The sequence below is a fragment of the Mobula birostris genome, chromosome 24 (assembly GCF_030028105.1).
Source record: "Mobula birostris isolate sMobBir1 chromosome 24, sMobBir1.hap1, whole genome shotgun sequence".
In the NCBI taxonomy this organism is placed as follows: Eukaryota; Metazoa; Chordata; class Chondrichthyes; order Myliobatiformes; family Myliobatidae; genus Mobula; species Mobula birostris.
Window position 1 is genome coordinate 28,232,665 of NC_092393.1, and position 22,304 is coordinate 28,254,968.

The following is a 22,304-nucleotide window of genomic DNA, read 5'->3' on the forward strand; positions in this document are numbered from 1 at the left end:
CAGTACATGTAACTGGAGGATTCTGAGTAGAAAATATTGAGATATGATCTGATTAAATTATATAACAGAATTGTAGGATGAGTAAGTTGAAGGGGCTGAAGAGCCAAATTGTCATGTCATCTTTTATTTGTGACAGCATTATGTAATAGATACCTGTTAAACTTCAAAATTACTTCTCACTGCTCCATTAATTTCTAATTTTTAGCAAAATTTTGTCAAAACAAATTATTTAATTAATTGGGATACTTCTCCTGTTAAGTTTGTTTTAGAAATTTATGCACAGGATGTGGATGTGTAGTCATATTTTAATGCCCATCCATAATTGCCCTTGTGTAGGTGGTGAAAAGTCATCATCTCATCATCTGTGGTGTCTGATATGAAGGTTCTCCCACATGATATTACATAGTCAGTATCAGGCATGAGTTGCCCAGAGCCCAAAATTAATAAGCACGGATTAAAAGGTTCAAGAATCACCATGACAGCTGCATGCAAATTCAGTTAATATTCCAGATTTAAAGAAAAAGTAGTATTAGTAATGGTGACCATGAAATGGACTCTATTTCTGTAAATATCCATTTGGATCACTGATAAGGAAAGAGATCCAACATTCCCACAATATAATTTGGCTCTTACTATATATGACTCCAATTGTATAGTTGGCTATCCTGTGATTTGGCCTACCAAGCCAGTCAGATGTAGCATAACAGCCATGGCCTACCAAGGCCACTCAATTTGATATGGTCTACCAAGTTGGCTACCCTGTGCTTTTGCCTTTCAAGCTATTCAGATGTAACATAAAAGCCATGTTAAAGCAGGGAAATGAAACTTCCTAGGGAACAGCATTATACAAATACCTTCACAAGAAAAACCACTGTAGTTCAAGGAGTGTCCCACTACCACTCTCTTAAGGACAATAAAGGTGAAGAATAAATGCGGTCAATTCCCAGATCCTGTAAAAAAAAGCAGGTGTTCGTGTGTGCAGGTGTTCATTGGAACTTTGTGTGATTTGAAGAGCAATGTGGAAGTGGAAGTGTTCCCGTATTATCACTAGTTTTGTAGTAGCTTTAGTAGCCATTGTAATGCATGTTGTTTTAGATGGTGCAACCCTGGTGACTGGTAGTGGAAACTGTGAATATTTAAGGTGGAGTATAGCCTACTGCAGAAGTGGGTGGATTCACCCTAAAAGGAACTGGCCTTGAGCTGGATATCCTAACACATAGAGAATATTCCATCATGTTCTTGGTTTATTTCTGGTAGATGTTATAAGGCTTTAGCGAGTCTTTCATGGAATAGTGCTTCAGTAACTTCAATTGTGCCTTCTTCCATTCGCTTCCTCAACACCCAATTTTGAATATAGAGTATGCATCGCACCTTTGACAGTAAAAACAGTCAGTTTTATTATGTGTATTTGTATTTTAAATTACATGCATTAATTTTTCATATTTATTATCTCTGGTGAGTATTTTATATTGTGTTTAACTATATGCAGTGTTGTGTATCTTAAGTTTTGTGATTTTGTCCTTACCACTGCACAAAGTTCCTGATGGAAAATAAAGTGAATTGATGAATATCTATTAAATTTCTGTCCAGTGGTGAAGATGAATATGATGAGATTCTTAGTGAAGGTATTTCGGCTGAAAGTGTGTAGGAGTGTTCAGATTCTCTCTTGCTGGAGATGATCATTCGGTAGCTTGTATTTGACTGGTCAGTTGTCCACCAATTCTGGATTATGACTTTTTTGTCTCTTGTGATAGATTTCTTCATTATTTGAAGAGTTACAAAAATAATTGAATAATAATGAAGAGTCTCACTACAAGCCTTAAAATATAGAGTGTGTCTTTGATGAATTAGCTAATATTATGCTAAGGACGCTGTCCTGAAGAACTTTCATAGTAATGTCTTAGGTTAGATGATTGGCCTCAAACAACCATTGTCATGTTCCTTTGAGCTAGCTACATCTCTTGTCAGTGGAGTGTTCTAACTGAATTCTACTGAGCAGCTTTTGGCAATGACCATGGGCAGATACTGTTGTCAATAGTTAGGCCAAGGATACGTTTTTCATAGAACCATGTAGCATGGAAAAAGGCGATTGGCCCACCATATCCATGCCAACTAATGGCACCAATCCATGTTCCACCTTCCACCACCTGACCCTTAGCCTTCCATGCCTAGGCAACTGAAATGTTAATTGAAGCACTTCTTGTATGCTGTCAGTAACTCTGCTTCTGCCACTCTCTCCAACAGTGCATTCCAGGTAGTCACCACTTTCTGGGTGAAAAGATTCCCCTCGTATCCCCTCTAAATCTATGTTCAGTAGTTTTATTCATGCCTGATAAGGGGAGGAGTTTAATGTAGTCTACCCAATCTGTATCCCTCATAAATCTTATAAACCTCAATCAGGTCCCATCTTACCTTCCTCTCCTCCAAGAAATATTGACCAAGCCTTTCCAGTCTCTTCTCATGACTGAAACTTTCCATCTCAGGCAACAGCCTGATGAATCTCCTCTTCACTCTCTCCAATGCTACCACACCTTTCCCTTAAAGCTTCCACATGCGATACTCCAGCTGAGGCCTGACCAATGTTTTATAGAACATAATCTCCCTGTCCGTGTATTCAGAGCCCTTAACTAAACACGCCAGTATCCAAAGTATTTAAAGGCAGATAAATCCCCAGGGCCAGATGGTCTGCATTCCAGAGTGCTTAAGGAAGTAGCCCAAGAAATAGTGGATGCATTAGTGATAATTTTTCAAAACTCTTTACATTCTGGACTAGTTCCTGAGGATTGGAGGGTGGCTAATGTAACCCCGCTTTTTAAAAAAGGAGGGAGAGAGAAACCAGGGAATTATAGACCGGTAAGCCTGACATCGGTGGTGGGGAAAATGCTAGAGTCAGTTATCAAAGATGTGATAACAGCACATTTGGAAAGTGGTGAAATCATCGGACAAAGTCAGCACGGATTTGTGAAAGGAAAATCATGTCTGACAAATCTCATAGAATTTTTTGAGGATGTAACTAGTAGAGTGGATAGGGGAGAACCAGTGGATGTGGTATATTTGGATTTTCAAAAGGCTTTTGACAAGGTCCCACACAGGAGATTAGTGTGCAAACTTAAAGCACACGATATGCGGGTAAGGTACTGATGTGGATAGAGAATTAGTTGGCAGACAGGAAGCAAAGAGTGGGAATAAACGGGACCTTTTCAGAATGGCAGGCAGTGACTAGTGGGGTACCACAAGGCTCAGTGCTGGGACCCCAGTTGTTTACAATATATATTAATGACTTAGATGAGGGAATTAAATGCAGCATCTCCAAGTTTGCGGATGACACGAAGCTGGGCAGCAGTGTTAGCTGTGAGGAGGACGCTAAGAGGATGCAGGGTGACTTGGATAGGTTAGGTGAGTGGGCAAATTCATGGCAGATGCAATTTAATGTGGATAAATGTGTGGTTATCCACTTTGGTGGCAAAAACAGGAAAACAGATTATTTTCTGAATGGTGGCCGCTTAGGAAAAGGGGAGGTGCAATGAGACCTGGGTGTCATTATACACCAGTCATTGAAAGTGGGCATGCAGGTACAGCAGGCGGTGAAAAAGGCGAATGGTATGCTGGCATTTATAGCGAGAGGATTTGAGTACAGGAGCAGGGAGGTACTACTGCAGTTGTACAAGGCCTTGGTGAGACCACACCTGGAGTATTGAGTGCAGTTTTGGTCCCCTAATCTGAGGAAAGACATTCTTGCCATAGAGGGAGTACAAAGAAGGTTCACCAGATTGATTCCTGGGATGGCAGGACTTTCATATGATGAAAGACTGGATCGACTAGGCTTATACTCATTGGAATTTTGAAGATTGAGGGGGGATCTTATTGAAAAGTATAAAATCCTAAAGGGATTGGACAGGCTAGATGCAGGAAGATTGTTCCCAATGTTGAGGAAGTCCAGAACGAGGGGTCACAGTTTGAGGATAAAGGGGAAGTCTTTTAGGACCGAGATTAGGAAAAACTTCTTCACACAGAGAGTGGTGAACCTGTGGAATTCTCTGCCACAGGAAACAGTTGAGGCCAGTTCATTGGCTATATTTAAGAGGGAGTTAGATAAGGCCCTTGTGGCTAAAGGGATCAGGGGGTATGGAGAGAAGGCAGGTACAGGGTTCTGAGTTGGATGATCAGCCATGATCATACTGAATGGCGGTGCAGGCTCGAAGGGCCGAATGGCCTACTCCTGCACCTATTTTCTATGTTTCTATGTGTGTGGTTCCACTGTCCAAACAGCAGTCTCAAGCATGTAGTGCACTACATCTTAAGCAAATTTGATCTGGATCCCATGGGCCCGCACCTTTTGGACCAGTCTCCATGTGGGACATTATCAAAAGTCTTATTGAAGCTCATGTAAGCCACATTAACTACACTGCCCTCTTACATTTTGTTGCCTCTACAAAACTTTCAGTCAGATTGGTCAGATATGATTTGCCCATGAAAATCCATGCTGACTATCTCTAATTAGTCCCTGCCTTTCCAAGTGAACATTAATCCTGTCCCTTGGAATTTTTTCTTTGAGACCCGGAGCCAAGTAAACCTCCTGGTGAATCCCAAGCCAAAACAGCAGATTGTTTGTTCCTCAAGATGCCTGATGTGTTTGCAGGGGTGCTGGGTGTGCAGGAGACTCACCTGTGCCACCATTAGAGGAACCTGCAGCAGTGAAATGTACAGCCAGTATTTGGAGTGAGAATACACATATAAGAATATTTTGCTGTAAAACTATTTTGGGACATGTCAAGGTGAATTGTTCACTTACATATATACAGATGCAAATATGTGTACACACATACACACGTATATGTGTGTGTGTGTATGTATATATATATCACCTCCTACATCTACCCAGTCATTGATACCCCATTCCTTTACTTCTATGTGTACTACTCTCAGATGTATGTTGAGTACTGTCCATTGATGTGGGAGTAACTGCCCAAAGTGTTCAAGCTCTTGACCACTGTTTATACCTGCAAAATGAAGATCCTCCAAGAAAAGTATATCTTGCGCAGTGATCAGAGTTAACAAGGCACCGCTCAGCAGGGAGCATGGAGATGTTGCAGCACACATTTATTAGTGATACATTTATCTGTGTGTCATGTTCAGTAAAGTGGATGTGCAAAGCAGGGTCCGAGGGAAGATTAAGTGTCATCTGGGCTCCTGGTCTGATTATTGTACTAAATGATGGAAGTGATTGGTGTGTGCAGAAGACTACATAGTTTGCATTGAGATCTTTGATATTACAGGCTCCTTACAACAACTGTCTGTTTATCAGGGATACCCTCGAAAACCACGTGGCCGGTGCCATTGTTCCCCACTCAGCTGGGAGATGAGGATGGACGCTGAGAAGAACCACATCCCCTAGTAGTTTTATTCTTCCTGTTCCTCTTTTCCTGTTGCTCTCTAGGCTGTGCTTCATGGCCTCAGAATGCATGTCATCTTTTGGCTAGGTTGCTCAGTGTGCTCTAAGTGTCACTAAAGCCTTCTGATCTGCTTGGCATTTGTTGGATTAATGCAGGCAGCAAATTAAAAACTCACCTTCAGGAGACTAATGATGTTTTCTACACATGCATTTCCTTGGCTCTTGTAATATCTGCATTCATCTGCTGTCAGTGGGGGACCATGTTGCTGTGAGCAGCCATGGAAGTAGAGTATAGCCAATTCCGTATGATTCAGCTTGGCAGCTGAACACACCTTTGACTGGGAGTTTCTGAAGATGAAGAATTCACCTGCATTTTCCAGAATTTCATCACAATATGATTGTTAATGCAGATAAACTCAGAATTGCATTAAAGGCCTCTCAACTTTATCAGCACAACTTCTGGAGAGGGAAATCCAGGCCATTTTATTTATTGTTTGACAGTCATGCATCTGTACAGAGAATTTGGCTAAAGGTCAGCTGCTTTTGTAGCAACTATTGTCCATAGTCTTTGTTGTATTCAACACATTCAGCAGCTTCTTTGCCACATGATGTGGATCAAATTGGTTGAAGGTAGGCTTCTATGAAAGTGGAGGTCTATGGAGGAAATTAAAGTGGACCATCCAGTTGACCATTTTAGCTGAAGCTGATTATAATTGCTTACATTGAGCTCCACCAAGATGGCATTCATTGAATTAACTCCTCCCAATAACAATTTAGCCATTCATACTGTACTTGATCAGATCAATAAGCTGTGGGCTTACCTAGCAAGTTGTTTTTGCTGTTTAACATGCACGTGGGCCTTCATTCTAGTCCTAACGTGTTGGCACTCTATTTCCCATTTGCTTTTCCCTTGGTTATGTACAATGAAAAACATATACAAATTGGGATGTAGGTCCCTGATTAAAATTTTAGCTCAGTTAATCATCCTTGTATCCATGCATAAACTTTTTTTTTTGCAATTTTGGTTTCATTCCACTAAACAGAACAACGTGGTCTTGCTCTTCTGCCTTGATATTTTAGCCTTAATTTTCCATGTGCCAGTCAGTCCTGAGCAAAATATCAGTACCCAGCCTTTGCTTGGAAGGTCCTGAACTTACACCTCATTACGCAGCAGTTTCAAGTCCTGTTATTTGTGGATGAAGTGGTGAAACTTTAGTCCACTAGGGTCAACCTCCTTCCTTATGACCAAAATTCAAAGTAAATGTTATTACTGTATCAAAATACATATTTTCCCGTATACAACCCTGAAATTCACTTTCTTGTGGGCATACTCAACAAATCTATAGAATAATAACCATAACAGAATCAATGAAAGACCACCCAACTAAGGCATTCAAGCAGAGTGCAGAAGACAAGAATGCAAAAAGAAGAAACAATAATGTAAATAAATAAACAATAAATATCAAGAACATGAGATGAAGAGAGCTTGAAAATCAATTTATTGGTTGTGGAAATATGTCAGTGATGGGGCAAGTGAAGTTATCCCCTTTGGTTCAAGAACCTGATGGTTCAGGGGTAGTAACTGTTCCTAATCCTGGTGACGTGAGTCCTGAGGTTCCTGTATCTTCTTCCTGATGGCAGCAGTGAGAAGAGAGCATGTACTTGGTGATGGATGCTGCTTTCCTGCAACAATGTTCCATGTAGATCAATTGAGAAGGGTAATACTGAATTGATCAGCTAATGTTCATGCAGAGTACTTTTAAAAGCCTTGTTATTCCGCTATCTATTACACTGTAGCTAATTTGCCCTTGTGATTTTCAGACACTGGTATGAAATCTTCCCACAGAAGCAATTTAAGCTTAGCACTGCACAAATGATATTAACAACTTGTCAAGTGATCTACAAGACCATCAAGTAGAATGAAACTCAAGGCGAGCAGTTTTATTTAACAACTTTAGTGTATCATGGCTCCACTTAGCACTGAAAAAATACTTTGAAATTTAGTATACTGGTGTGTGGTCCCTCTGTACAAACAACAGTCTTATGCATGTAATGCATAACATCTTAAGTAAAATTCCAAAACTGATAGCTTCAAAATTAATTTTGGGTTGAGTCATCTAACATTAAATTTGGTAGTTAAACCTAAAGCCAGAGCATTGTTTCAAAGCCAAATTTCAACAGGATCCACCCAGAATGATGCATTTTTGTTAGTTTTGGCCAGACTATGCAACATGGTGTAGCTGAATACAGTATCCACAGTCCAGCTTTGAATAAAGCTGGATGATTTATTCTGAGTGTGAAGTCAAGAGTAAAGTAATGTTAGTCTTTGCAGCTGTGGCCTTGCTTGAAGGACTTATTTTCATGACACTGAAAGCCTATATGTTTTAATGGTGTACAGTATACTTAAGGAGAACTGTACATTAAAATCATCTTCTAGTCAAGCCCTGTTCATTAGTTTGCATTGGGTATTTTCTGTTAATTATAAAAGAAATATAGAGAATGAGAAATATTTTTTGACAATGCCACAATCTGCTGTGAAGATCTAGATTAAGATGATGTTTGAAGCACAAGAAACAAGTTTCTCTTAAAATTATAAACTTTCCCAGAAGAATGCTTTGGCAGCCCCATTTCTCAACAAAAGAAGAACGATATTAGCATTGATGTAGCAACTTATCAAGTCGTCAAGTTGTAGTCAAGCATTTTCCTTTTTTTTGGAATCATCTTTACAACTATTTATGTAATAAAATAACAGCCAATGTACACATAGTAAACAGCAAAAAAATACATTAGTTCATATTTTATTGTGACATTGTAAGAGGCTGTTCAATTCATTAACTTATTGCAACAGAAAATTCTCATCAGTGCTGCCCTCTGTATACTGTATTTCCTTGTAACCCATTTTCTTTAGCATACCCAAATTTCACTGCAATTTTCCTGCCACTCACCACGCTAGTGGCAATTTACAGCAGCCAATTAATCTACCAGCACATCCTTGGGATCTGGAAGGAAACTTGAGCAACCAGGGGAAATCCACACACTTACAGTGAGCGTGCAAGCTCCGTACAGACAACAGCCAAACTCGGGTCACTGGAGCTGTACAGCAGCAGCACCAGCTGTTGTATCACTCTGGTGTCATAGTAATCGAATAATTAATTTGATCTTGCTGGGGTGGACAAGCACTGAATCCCTTTCTGCCAGCAGAATCAAACTGGTTGCAAATGGAAGCATAATTGCAGTACAAGTTTCATGGAGGCTCAATGATCTCATGTCTTATGGTTTGGTTATGAGTATCAAAGTCAAAATGTTTTCCAAAATCAATATCACATTCGGTTATCACTGTCTGAGTCTTTTTTAATTGGGATTGTACAGTTTAATATGTTCAAATGATTAGGCCACAGTAGGAAGCATCGTAATAAGGAAGAGATGCTGATACCTTGTGTCAAATATCCTGCAATTCGATATATATCCCCACAGGGCTAAAACTGGTGTGTGTAACAGAGCACCTATAGATTATCTGTTGGGGTGAAAGGCCACTGTGGATGTTACTTTGTTATATAAATAACATATCAGTTGTCAATTAAGTGCACTATCAATAGTTGTTCTTCTTGATTGATGCAAAATGTTGCACCAGTATTTGGTTAAAAAAAGACTATCCAAAATTCTCCTAAATTACCCTCTGGCTCTCTTTATACAAAGAAAGTATAGACATCTACAAAATGTGTTTGTTGTTTCTGGAAGGTTGCAAATATGTAATTGGAATTCCTGTTTTTTTTCTCTGAAGCTAAAAATAAATGGAGAGTAAGAGAAGAACATATTTCATCATTACATGGTTTATTTAGTGGTTAACTGTTTATGAAAGTTGCACGTAAATTGTTTCTGTCCTTTTATTGTGCAGGAAGATGCTGAAGATGTGTGGTGACACAGAGGATAGGCTAGCCCAAGAACTCATCCTGTTTGAGCTGCAGATAGAAAGGGATGTGATAGAGCCATTATTTGTGTTGGCTGAGGTAAGAAATTCTTTGTGATTTTCATGGAGGGCCAGAAGCTCTTTCTCTGAAAAATATTAAATGCTTAAAGCCTGAAGTAAAACTGCAATACATTGAGTAAATTCACTAACCAAAGGATCACCTGCCATGGTTTGTTTTTTAACCAGCCTGAAATAAAACTGCAATACATAGAGTAAATTCACTAACCAAAGGTTTGTTTTTTAACCAGCTCTACTTTGAGAGTCTACCTTTCATCCCATTTATTTAGCAGGTACTTCCTGAACCCCAGAAATAGCTTTACCCACACCACTGTCTCCCAGTTGGCAGTACTAGATCATTAGAAATTTTCTCGAGCTAAGTATTGGGAAAGCTGAAGCCAGTGCCTTTGGCTCTCATTGCAAGCTTAATTTCCTGACTCTATACTGTATCCACTTACTGATTCCTTCCCTTATCCTGGCACTTCATTGAATCTAAACAAGGGTTTTGGCAATCTTGCCACCATTTTGAAGGCTAGAATGAATTACAGTCCACACATCCAGGCTATCAGTAAGTACAGCTGTTCTCACTTAAAGAGCATCATTCAATGACACACACTTGGTCTGCTGCTGAAACTTTCAGTGACACTTTTGTTATCCTTTCTGCTTTTCATCCTCACTCTTACCCTCATATTCCCCATAAACCTGAGGTCAACCACACCTGGCTTCCAGTGCCCTAAGTTACCAGTCCCTCCTGTACTTTGTGACCTGCAGTGGCACCTGGTTAGGTAATACCTGGATTTTATAACTCCCTGCCTTTTTTATCACCGCCCTTCATATTGTCACATTTCCCTTTTGTCAGCATCACCTGTTTTATATCCTCTGGGGTGATCACACTTTCTCAAATGTGTTTGCCCTTTTATTGTTGGCTTTGGTTTCAGCCGCCTTGGCCCTAAATGTCCTCCAATTTCTTTCCTAAACTGTCTCACTTTTCTCCTTCATGGTATTCCTAAAACCCACCTACTTCACTAAGGTTTTAGTTATCTGCACCAATACTGCTTATGCAACTTAGTGTCAAAATTTGTGTGATATGCTTGAGTAAAGGGAATTGAGATTGTTTTGTTCTTTGTAAGATATTATACAAGAACAAATTGTTGCTTTTATTCATGGTATCCATTCATCCAGTCACCTCTGTCAGTATACTGGAACTACATCTCAGAGCAGGAGTAAGCACGTGGCCCCTCAACTTTCTGCACCATTGGATAAGATCATAGCTATTTCAATTGTAGACTCAAATCTACATTCTCATCCGCTTGTCATAACCTTTCATCCTCCAGCTTATTAAGTCTCTGTTCACTTCTGCCTTAATAATATTTAGATTCTTCTTCCACCACTGTTTGAGGAAGAGAGTGCCAAAGACTCAACTGTTTGTGAATTTTTTAAATCTCTGTCTTAAATATGGAACCCCATATTTTTAAACAGACACCCCATATTCTTGAATCTCCCAGAAGAGGAAACACGTTCTGTACACTCGTCTTGCAGAGACACATCAGGATCTCAACCACTAGGTTCAAGAAATACAAGTCAAGTCTGTCCTCATGAGATAACCCACTTTTTGCATGTATTATTCAACTGCCACAGCACTAAAGTGGACTTTATCCTGTTCCCTCCTACCTCCAGTTCTATAGCGTAGAACATCCTCTGAAGTTATGCTGCATGTTTAGGAGAACACAAATTTCTCACCCAGTTATTATTAGGAACATGATCTGTTTATCAGAACACACTTATTCTCCAGAATTAAATAGCACCTTCATTGAAAGTTATTTATATATTTAATTTAAATGTTGTGATGGCCTAATCATCATAGTGTATTTTAATTTGGTAATTTGCAGCATTAAGAGTGCGTTACCCATTTCTATGCAGCTGGATTTTTTGAATGAACAGAGAAAGAAAATGATAATTTTTTCTGCTCTTCAGGTGGACATTCCCAACATCCAAAAGCAGAGGAAACATTTAGCAAAATTAGTTTTGGACATGGACTCAGCTAGAACACGGTAAAAATGATTGTTCCTTTTTTTTCTTAAGTCTATCAATATTAATTTATTTTACTTAAGACTTAAAGCCCTCTGTCTTTTTCGTGGAACATTTTAATACATAATTAAAACAAATCACTTGCCCTTTTTTTATTGTTGAATTTTTCTCAGACTCTTGTCTCTGACTGTTGCTCACACTCTGCCCTCACATATTTTCATCCATGACAACTCACTGGATGAGGATGAACCAGAGCTTACAGTCTCAAGTTCTAAGCCAGGAATTGGTTTGAGGCCGGGTGGCGTTTCATTTCCCAGAGAGTCATGAATCTCTGGGATTGAACTGTCTTATTAAAAAAAAACAGAGGTTGGGTTTCATCCTTCAAGAAGTTTATTCTGTTCAAGCCTGCTGAGTGCACTTGTCAACTTTGTAAAGATCAAAATGGTATCTGCCAAAAATCAGAACAGTGACACAAAATGCTCCCAATTGCATTATGACCCCTGCTGGCTGAGAGGAGAATAACAACTCTTCAGTTGATGATATTATACAGTTTACACAAATTTCATAAGTCATTTGCAACACCTTTGGGGAGGAAAAAGACAGATTTTTGTAGGTACCGTCAATCAATTGGACAACCTCCCTGGCAAGTATCCAGAGGGACAGGAGGTAAGGAACTGCAGACGTTGAGATCTGGAGCAACGAACAATCTGCTGGAAGAACTCAGCGGGTCATGCAACCTCTGCGGGAGGAAAGGAATTGTTGACATTTCAAGTCAAAACCCTGCACCAGGCCTGAGAATAAAGATCAAGATGGCCAGTATAAAAAGGCAAAGGGGAGAGATGAAAAAGGCTTCTGAGGTGATTGGTGGACTTAGGAAGAGTACAAGATGACAGGAAAGTGAGTAGTGCCAGGCAGGGGTGGTGAGGGGGGTAGAGTTGGAAGACAGTGGCAGTTAGATGAAAGATGGAGGCAGAAAAAAAGAGATTTTAAAAAAGGGGTGGAAATACCAGATGAAGCAAGGTGGGGGAGGTGAGTGTGAAGATGGTTAACAGCTGCTGGAAGTAAATAAGCAGGAGCACAAAGCACTATCAGCGCTAGATTCTGGTAAGGTAAAGCTTCTCAGTCCACCAATCACCTCAGAATCCTTTCTCAGCACTGCTGTTCTCTTCTTCCAGCAGGTTGTTTGGTATTGGCTGGAAGCAGTAACTGGTATAGCTCCAGTGTAGCAAGGATTCTGAAATTGAGCTGATCATCCAAAATTTGGAAGATGCATTAACAGCCCTGATATGTTCAATAATTGGAAAGAGTGTTGTTATTCAGTTTGACGGACATTGTAAGATGGTTGTCCAGTTAAAGCCAAGCATTTCAATCCCTGTCTTTATTTCAGGATGGAAAACAAAGGAAAATATCAACACATCTGAAATAGGTCATAACAAGAAAAGGTGGAAAAAAAAGAGATAAACTGGGTCATTGATGTGAAAGGGCATTGGGAAAACACAAAGCCATTTTGAAAGATATTTCCAAGGTGGAAAGATGGCATTTACTTAAAAGACAGTGGGAACAAATGGCTGCTGCCTGGATTGGAGCAGAACAGAGAGGTTGGGGATAATACCAGCAGCCACTTTATTGATGCCCAGTAGGATTCAGAAGCAAGCAGAGTGAGTCATTCAGGGATAGAGGATGAGAAGGTGAAGTTATTGGGCACTGGCAGGACAGAACTTTCATATTTATCAGAGCTCTGGGGGAATCAGGAGGATGTGGGTGAAATTGTAAACAGTTACAATTTTCTCCTTAAAATGCTGGAGTGCAAAGTTAAACTTCCATTGTATTTGTGCAGAAGAATATGCAGGGCAGCCTAAATCTACTTTTCATCTACATGCTATTAAAATGGGTGCCTGATTCAAGTCCTTGGAGTCCTGACCTCTAGGTGCAGACCTTGGGTCAGACAATATCAAAGGTGGGATCTGAAGGATAAGATATCAAGGTCTGACAGCAACACTTGGTAGGGAGAGGTCAGCAAGACTTTTGCAAAGAACCGTGGTAGGCAGCTGCAATCCTGATGCAGGGTCTCAGCCTGAAACATCTACATCTTCTGTCGGCACTGATGCTGCTTCACCTGTTGTGATCTTCCAATATTCTGATTTTTGGTAGGCATCTATTGTCGTACACTTAATATCGGGAAACGTGGACATACCTTTCCCCAAAATAATGAGATAGAATAGGCCAGGACCTTCTTTCCCTTTAAAGTTTCTGGTACAGTTTTGGTGCAGCACTATTTGAGTATGTGGAATGCTGATGTCATCACCGTGCATTCCTCTCCGTCTTTAAATTGATCTGAAAACTTAGATCAACCTTGGAGAGAAATCTGAGCCCTTTTGAAGCTTAAGAGCTCATGAATCATAGTCTACGGATGCGTCAAAATGTATTTTATTTTAGACAGATCACATAGTTTTGGACAGAGCGCATACTTACAGAACGTTAAATGCTAACCTGAAGGCTCCTTTCTCAAAATCTGGTGCCACTTTAGCCGTGTTTTAGCTGCTTGAACTCTTGAATCTGCTTGCAGTATTTGAACAGAGTCTTTTCCTATAAGAAATTCTTCAAATCAGCTGAGAACCCTCCACCCTCCAGATTTTAATCACATTAATTCTATTTGTTCACAAAATTGCATGTTACTTAAATACAGATCTAATTCAAGTGAGATACTGGGCATGCAGTTGAGGTTAGTTGGCTATGTTATTGGTTTGAGTATTTTTGGTGTATTGTACATGGAGTATTTGTGTTTATAGGGGATAAATCAGTTTAATTAAGCATCTGTTGGTTGAGAAAGTTACTAAGCATTCTTAGTGATTCTGGTCTTCCCCTTGAATGGAACTGTAAAAAGTTATGAAAGATGTATATTCTCCCTTGGGCTGAAAAAAAATGATTTTGTATTCTCTCAAATAGATTGAAGATTTGCTTTCTAATAAAGTAACTGGCACAGGATTATCTCTGTATGCTTCCTCAATGATAAACAAAACGATTCTGAATAATGTTCAGTCAAACGCCAGCCGTGATTGTTCTTGTATAAGATGTGTGAACTAAGTTTGATCTTTCTTCTTTACTTTTAATTACAGTATAACATTCAATTCCCCATTTGCCAGTATTTTAAGACTTCATTCAGAAAGTATTCCATGAACTAACTGGCATTTTAGAACATAGAACTGTACAGTACAGGACCACAATGTTGTACTCAACCAATTAAATTGGTAATCAAATGGCTAACTAGACTAATCACATCTGCCTACACAATGTCCATATCTTTCCATATTCCACACATTCATGAGCCTATCTAAACATCTCTTAAAAGCCCCTAAGGTACCTGCCTCCACCACCTCCCCAGGCAACATATTCCAGGCACTCACAAATCTCTGTGTAAAAATGTTGCCCTTTGAAACTTTGAATGTTCTCCTTTGAAACTAATCCCTCATACCTTAAATGCATGCCCTCTGGTATTAGACACTTCAACCCTTGGAACAAGATATTGTTGGTCTACTCCACCTATGACTCTCATAATCTTAAAAACCTCTATTAGATCTTCCCTCAGCCTCCAATACTCCAGAGAAAACAACCCAAAGCTGTCCAACTTCTCATTATAGCACATGCTCTCTAATCCAGACAATTGGTGAACCTCTTCTGCACTCTTTCCAAAGCCTCGGCATCCTTCCTAAAATCAGGCAACCAGAACTGTGTGCAATAATCCAGAAGCAGCCAAACTTGAATTTTATTAAGTTGCAACATAGCCTACTGACTTTTGAATGCAATGCCTTGATTAGTAAAGAAAAGCATACAATATGCCTTCTTAAACACCCTATCAACCTGTGTCACCACTTTCAGGGACTATACTGTCTCTTCCCATTTGACCTACCAATGTGCTACATTTCACATTTGGCCAGGTTAAACTCCATCTGCCATTTCTTTGCCCATATCTGCAACTGATCCTGTTATATTCTTTAACAGTCTTATATGATATCCACAACACCACCAATCTTCCGATCATCTGCAAGCGTACTAAACCTCCCATCTACATTTTATTCAGGTCATTTATAAACAGCAGAGGTCCCTGTACAGATCCCTGCAGAACATTACTAATCACAGACCACCTACTAGAATAAGTCCTTTCAACCACTACCCTCTTTCTTCTATGGGCAAACCAGTTCAGAATCCGAACAGCCAGATCACCATGGATCCCATGCATTTTAATCTTCTGGATGGGCCTTACTAAAATCCATGTAAACAACATCCACAGTTCTACCTTCATCAATCACCCTCATCACCTCGTCAAAGAAGTAAATCAAGTTAGTAAGACTTAACTTTCCACACACAAAGCCATGCTGGCTCTCCTTAGTCCATGGTTTTCCAAATGCTCGTAAATCCTATCCTTAAGACTTCTTTCCAGTAACTACCATACCACTGATGTGAGACTCACCAGTGTATAGTTTCCAGGATTATCCCTAATTCCCTTCTTGAATAATAGAACAATATTAGCTACTCGCCTGGCCACTGGGACCTCAACATTGTCTAGGGAAGACATGAAGATATCGGTCAAGGCCCCAGCAATCTCTACTCTTGCCTCTCTTGATAACCTGGGGTATATCCCATCAAGCCCTGGGATATATCCATCTTAATGATCTTTAAGAGACCCAACACTACCTCCTCCTTTACCTTGAAAGCCCTTAGCATTTCAATACACAAAACACGGATCACCCTACTCACCATATCCTTCTCGTTGGTAAATACTGATGTAAAGTACACATTAAGAACCTCACCCACATCCTCTGCATCCAAACAAATGTTCTCCCTCCCTCTTTATCCTCAAAGTGGTCCTACCCTCTCCCTAATTATCCTCTTGCTCTTGATGTTTGTATAGAATACTATGGGATTCTCTTTAATTGTACTTGACAAGGACTTTTCATGGCCCCTCTTGACTTTCTAAATTCCCTTCTTGAGTGCTTTTCTGGCTTCTTTATAATCCTCAAGTGCTCTTTTTAAGCTTTACATACTTTTCTTTTTTTCTTCTTGACTAAATTCAGCATCTCTCTCGACATTCAAGTTCTCTCACCTCGCCATCTTTGTCCTTCCTTTGATTGGAACATACCTGTCCTGTGCTCACCGCAGTTGGTCTTTAAACACTTTCCACATGACTGATGTGGACTTTCCCAATTAACTCTCCCTAGTTCCCTGCCTAATACTCTCATAATGTGCCCTACTCCAATTTATAGTCCATATTTATCGATATCTATAGCTACCTTAATACTTAGGAGTTGTGGTCACCATTCCCTAACTGTTCACCCACTGAAAGTTTGGTCACCTGACCAGGCTCATTACCCAACACCAGGTCCAGTGCAGTACCTCTTGTTGGGCTATGTACGTATTGATTTAAGAAACCTTCCTGAATGATCCTAGCAAACTGCCACATTTAAGTTTCTTGTGCCCGAAGGGTCCAGTTTATAGTCCCCCATAGTAACAACCATATTGTTTTTACACCTTTCGTTAATCTGCCTGTATATCTGTTCCTCAGTGTCCTGGTGGCTATAGTACAACCCTATCAGAGTGATTGCACCCTTCCTATTTTTGAGTTCTCACCATGTAGACTCAGAGCACAAGCCTTCATTACGTCCCCTCTGAGTGCAGCTGTGATATTGTCCTTGATTAGTAGTGCAATTCCCCTCCTTGTTTACCTCCCTCTCTACCGTTTCTAAAACATTGAAATCCTGGGACATTAAACACCCATTCCTGTCTCTCTCTCAACCAAGTCTCTGTGTTGGCCACAACATCGTAGTTCCATGTACTGATCCACGCTCTTACATTTGTCACCTTTACCCATAATACTCCTAGCATTAAAATACACACACTTCAAATTATCCGTCCTATCCTATCTATTAGTTTGCACCTGCTTGTTTTTACAAACCCTGGCATCTACCTTCCTGTCCATCCTTTCATTTTCTGATCTGGTGCTCTGTTTCCCCTCCGCCTGCCAAACTAGTTCATTACTTTTTTTAATATAAACACTATATAGGCCAGTCTAGGAAAAGCAGGGCCAAGCAGACAAATGTGTTCACCTTTAGGCCTTACTAGTGGATCTCACTTCACATCCGTGGCTTAAAAACAGTGAGAAGGATGAAAATTTACTCCAAAGCCATGGAGTTGCCATTCATTAATACAGTCAATCTTATGTACTCCAAAGAAAAAGTAGAGAGGTCATACATTATATTTTCATCTGATTATTAGATCTATGTTTCTTTTCATACTGCTTCTGAAATCTGAACTAAAACTGACATCAGTTTCCATTCCAGGCAAACAGTTCACTTCAGCTCTCCTGAGAACACTTGAGGAAATGAACTGAACTCATTCTGTCATAAGCCTATAGTGTGATATATCGAAATGTAGCTTCGTAGTTGGTGCATGATAATTTATGGAACTGAAGGAATGGACTCAAGCATTCCACATTAGACATCTTATAAGATTACTCTAATGACGTTTTTTTTTTACTAATTTTTTATTGCAACACCAACAAATTACATTCAATACAACCAGTTGCCAATTACATTTTGACTGTTTAACCCAGCTACCCCTCAACCTTCATCACCATCCCCCCCACCTCTTCCTCATCCCTACCCCATCTCCACCCCTCCCCCTCCAACCCTCTGTCCCCCCCATCCCTCTCCCCTCCACCAACCAACTGAATAGTAGTGCATACACGGACAAAACATTTCTATCTAACAAAAGATCTTTTAAGTTAGATATTAAATTTATCCACATTAAGATTGTGTTTGGTCGTGCATCATTTACTCTTGCTGATGAAAAGTTCCAGGTAAGAAATGTCCAAAAAGCTCCGAAGCCAGTGAGTACTTGAAATATCGTGAGGAGGTTTCCAACGCTGGACTACAATCTTCTTAGCTGCAGTTAGGCTTGCCAGCCAGACTTTGCGTGTTTTTTCCGTAAGGGAAAGTTGGGAGTCATCATTCAGAAGATCATTAAGTCTTTGAACTTTAAGTGACAGTTTGGCATTCCAGTTTAGGCAAGTAGATTTATAATATCTATTTGTATTGCAAAATTATGTGAGCTGCGGTGGCACCTTTACTTGTGGAACAATGGGTGTTTTCAGGTCACGAAAAGCAGAGATAAATGTGATCTTTCTGATTTACCCTCACAAAGTACCTCCAAGCACATAGTAAATGCACTAATGTGATATTGATTCCATTTCCTACCCTGAACATCTTGTAACCTGTTAATGTGAGATTGCTACTTATTACCAATCATGCATTTTTTTGTTGTTATGGATAAGCTATTGCCAAAGGCAAAAATAATTATTTGGGAACAATATCAATGGAGATTAAAAGGCAATCGGTATTGGGAAAACTTTTGTCACTGGGAAAAAATGTGATCCAGATCATTATACACAACAGGTACTGCAAGAATATTGGATGGATTCAGCTGACTGCTGGCTAATAACCATATAATCATATAACAATTACAGCACGGAAACAGGCCATCTCAGCCCTTCTAGTCCATGCCGAACGCTTACTCTCACCTAGTCCCACCAACCTGCACTCAGCCCATAATCCTCCATTCCTTTCCTGTCCATATAGCTACCCAATTTTACTTTAAATGACAATATCGAGCCTGCCTCTACCACTTCTACTGGAAGCTCATTCTACACAGCTACCACTCTCTGAGTAAAGAAGTTCCCCCTCATGTTACCCCTAAACTTTTGCCCCCTAACTCTCAACTCATGTTCTTTTGTTTGAATCTCCCCTACTCTCAATGGAAAAAGCCTAGCCACGTCAACTCTATCTATCCCCCTCATAATTTTAAATACCTCTATCAAGTCCCCCCTCAACCTTTTACGCTCCAAAGAATAAAGACCCAACTTGTTCAACCTTTCTCTGTAACTTGGGTGCTGAAACCCAGGTAACATTCTAGTAAATCTTCTCTGTACTCTCTCTATTTTGTTGACATCTTTCCTATAATTTGGTGACCAGAACTGTACACAGTACTCCAAATTTGGCCTTACTAATGCCTTGTCCAATTTTAACATTACATCCTAACTCCTATACTCAATGCTCTGATTTATAAAGGCCAGCATACCAAAAGCTTTCTTCACCACCCTATCCACCTGAGATTCTACCTTCAGGGAACTATGCACCATTATTCCTAGATCCCTCTGTTCTACTGCATTCTTCAATGCCCTACCATTTACCATGTATGTCCCTATTTTGATTAGTCCTACCAAAATGTAGCACCTCACACTACCAGCATTTCAGTCCACTCTTCTAACTGGCCTAAATCTCTCTAAATCTCTCCATTTGCCATCTTTCAGTCCACTCTTCTAACTGGCCTAAATCTCTCTGCAAGCTTTGAAAGCCTACTTCATTATCCACAATGCCACCTATCTTAGTATCATCTGCATACTTACTAATCCAATTTACCACCCCATCATCCAGATCAATAATGTATATGACAAACAACATTGGACCCAGTACAGATCCCTGAAGCACACCACTAGTCACCAGCCTCCAGTCTGACAAACAGTTATCTACCACTACTCTCTGGCATCTCCCATCCAACCACTGTTGAATCCATTTTACTACTTCAATATTATTACCTAACAATTGAACCTTCCTAACTAACCTTCCGCGTGGAACCTTGTCAAAGGCCTTACTGAAGTCCATACAGACAACATCCACTGCTTTACCCTCATCAACTTTCCTAGTAACCTTTTCAAAAAATTCAATAAGATTTGTCAAACATGACTTTCCATGCACAAATCCATGTTGACTGTTCCTAATCAGGCCCTATCTATCCAGATAATTATATATACCATCTCTAAGAACACTTTCCATTAATTTACTCACCACTGACGTCAAACTCACAGGCCGATAATTGCTAGGTTTACTCTTAGATCCCTTTTTAAACAATGGAACAACATGAGCAATACGCCAATCCTCCGGCACCATCCCCGTTTCTAATGACATTTGAAATATTTCTGTCAGAGCCCCTGCTATTTCCTCACTAACTTCCCTCAAGGTCCTAGGGAATATCCTGTCAGGACCCGGAGACTTATCCACTTTTATATTCCTTGAAAGTGCCAATACTTCCTCGTCTTTAATCATCATAGTTTCCATAACTTCCCTACCTGTTTCCCTTACCTTACACAATTCAATATCCTTCTCCTTAGTGAATACCGAAGAAAAAAAATTGTTCAAAATCTCCCCCATTTCTTTTGGTTCCACACATAGCTGTCCACTCTGATTCTCTAAGGGACTAATTTTATCCCTCACTATCCTTTTGCTATTAATATAACTGTAGAAACCCTTTGGATTTATTTTCACCCTACTTGCCAAAGCAACCTCATATCTTCTTTTAGCTTTTCTAATTTCTTTCTTAAGATTCTTTTTACATTCTTTATATTCCTCGAGCACCTCATTTACTCCATGCTGCCTATATTTATTGTAGATATCTCTCTTTTTCCGAACCAATTTTCCAATATCCCTTGAAAACCATGGCTCTCTTAAACTTTTAACCTTTCCTTTCAACCTAACAGGAACATAAAGATTCTGTACCCTCAAAATTTCACCTTTAAATGACCTCCATTTCTCTATTACATCCTACCCATAAAACAATTTGTCCCAATCCACTCCTTCTAAATCTTTTCACATCTCCTGAAAGTTAACCTTTCTCCAATCAAAAATCTCAACCCTGGGTCCAGACCTATCCTTCTCCATAATTATATTGAAACTAATGGCATTGTGATCACTGGACCCGAAGTGCTCCCCAACACATCCCTCCATCACCTGCCCTATCTCATTCCCTAACAGGAGATCCAACACTGCCCCTTTTCTAGTTGGTACCTCTATGTATTGCTGCAAAAAACTGTCCTGCACACATTTTACAAACTCCAAACCATCCAGCCATTTTACAGTATGGGCCTCCCAGTCTATGTGTGGAAAATTAAAATCTCCCACAATCACAACCTTGTGCTTACTACAAATACCTGCTATCTCCTTACAAATTTGCTCCTCCAATTCTCGCTCCCCCATTAGGTGGTCTATAATACACCCCTATAAGTGTTACTACACCTTTCTCATTCCTCGATTCCACCCAAATAACTCTCTAGATGAGCCCTCTAATCTATCCTGCCAGAGCACTGCTGTAATATTTTCTCTGACAAGCAATGCAACACCTCCCCCTCTTGTCCCTCTGATTCTATCATACCTGAAGCAACAAAATCCAGGAATATTTAGTTGCCAATCACACCCCTCCTGCAACCATGTTTCACTAATAGCTACAACATCATACTTCCAGGTATCAATCCATGCTCTAAGCTCATCCACCTTTCTTACAATGCTCCTAGCATTAAAGTAAATCCATTTAAGAATTTTTCCACCTCTTACTCTCTGTTTATCACTGATGGTGCAAACAAGTTTACTTTCTTCTTTTTCTTCCTTCCCCTACATCTGTTCCTACACTCTGGTTCCCCTTCCTCCTTGTATCTAGTTTAAATCCACTGGAGCCTCTCTAGCAAACCTACCTGCAGGAATATTTGTCCCCCTCCAGTTCAGATGTAAACCATCCTGCCGGAACAGGTCCCGCATTCCCTGGAAAACTGCCCAATTATCTATAAATCTGAAGCCCTCCCTTCTGCACCATGTCTTCAGCCACGTGTTGATCTGCGCTACCTTACTACTTCTAAACCCGCCTGCACATGGCACTGGTAGCAATCCTGAGATTGCTATCCTGGAGGTCCTGCCCTTTAACTTGGTGCCTCTCTCCTGAACTCACCTTTCAGGACCTCCTCACTCTTCCTACCCACGTCATTGGTCCCTACATGAACCACGACATCCCGCTGCTCACACTTCCTCTTGAGAATACTGAGAA

At 40.1% G+C, this 22,304-nt stretch overlaps 2 protein-coding genes across 15 annotated transcripts in view; one reads left to right on the top strand and one right to left on the bottom strand.

Moving 5' to 3' along the window:
- The window catches only part of fbxw10 (F-box and WD repeat domain containing 10), a 377,757-nt gene that overhangs the window by 316,979 nt on the left and 38,474 nt on the right, over positions 1–22,304 (bottom strand). The window lies entirely within an intron of this gene.
- The window catches only part of arhgap44a (Rho GTPase activating protein 44a), a 310,890-nt gene that overhangs the window by 194,936 nt on the left and 93,650 nt on the right, over positions 1–22,304 (top strand). For all 5 annotated transcript variants that reach the window (XM_072242166.1, XM_072242168.1, XM_072242169.1 and 2 more), the window contains exons 5-6: positions 9,288–9,399; positions 11,331–11,407. In XM_072242166.1, coding sequence (XP_072098267.1) covers positions 9,288–9,399; positions 11,331–11,407 — 189 coding nt within the window. The remainder of the gene's footprint in view (positions 1–9,287; positions 9,400–11,330; positions 11,408–22,304) is intronic.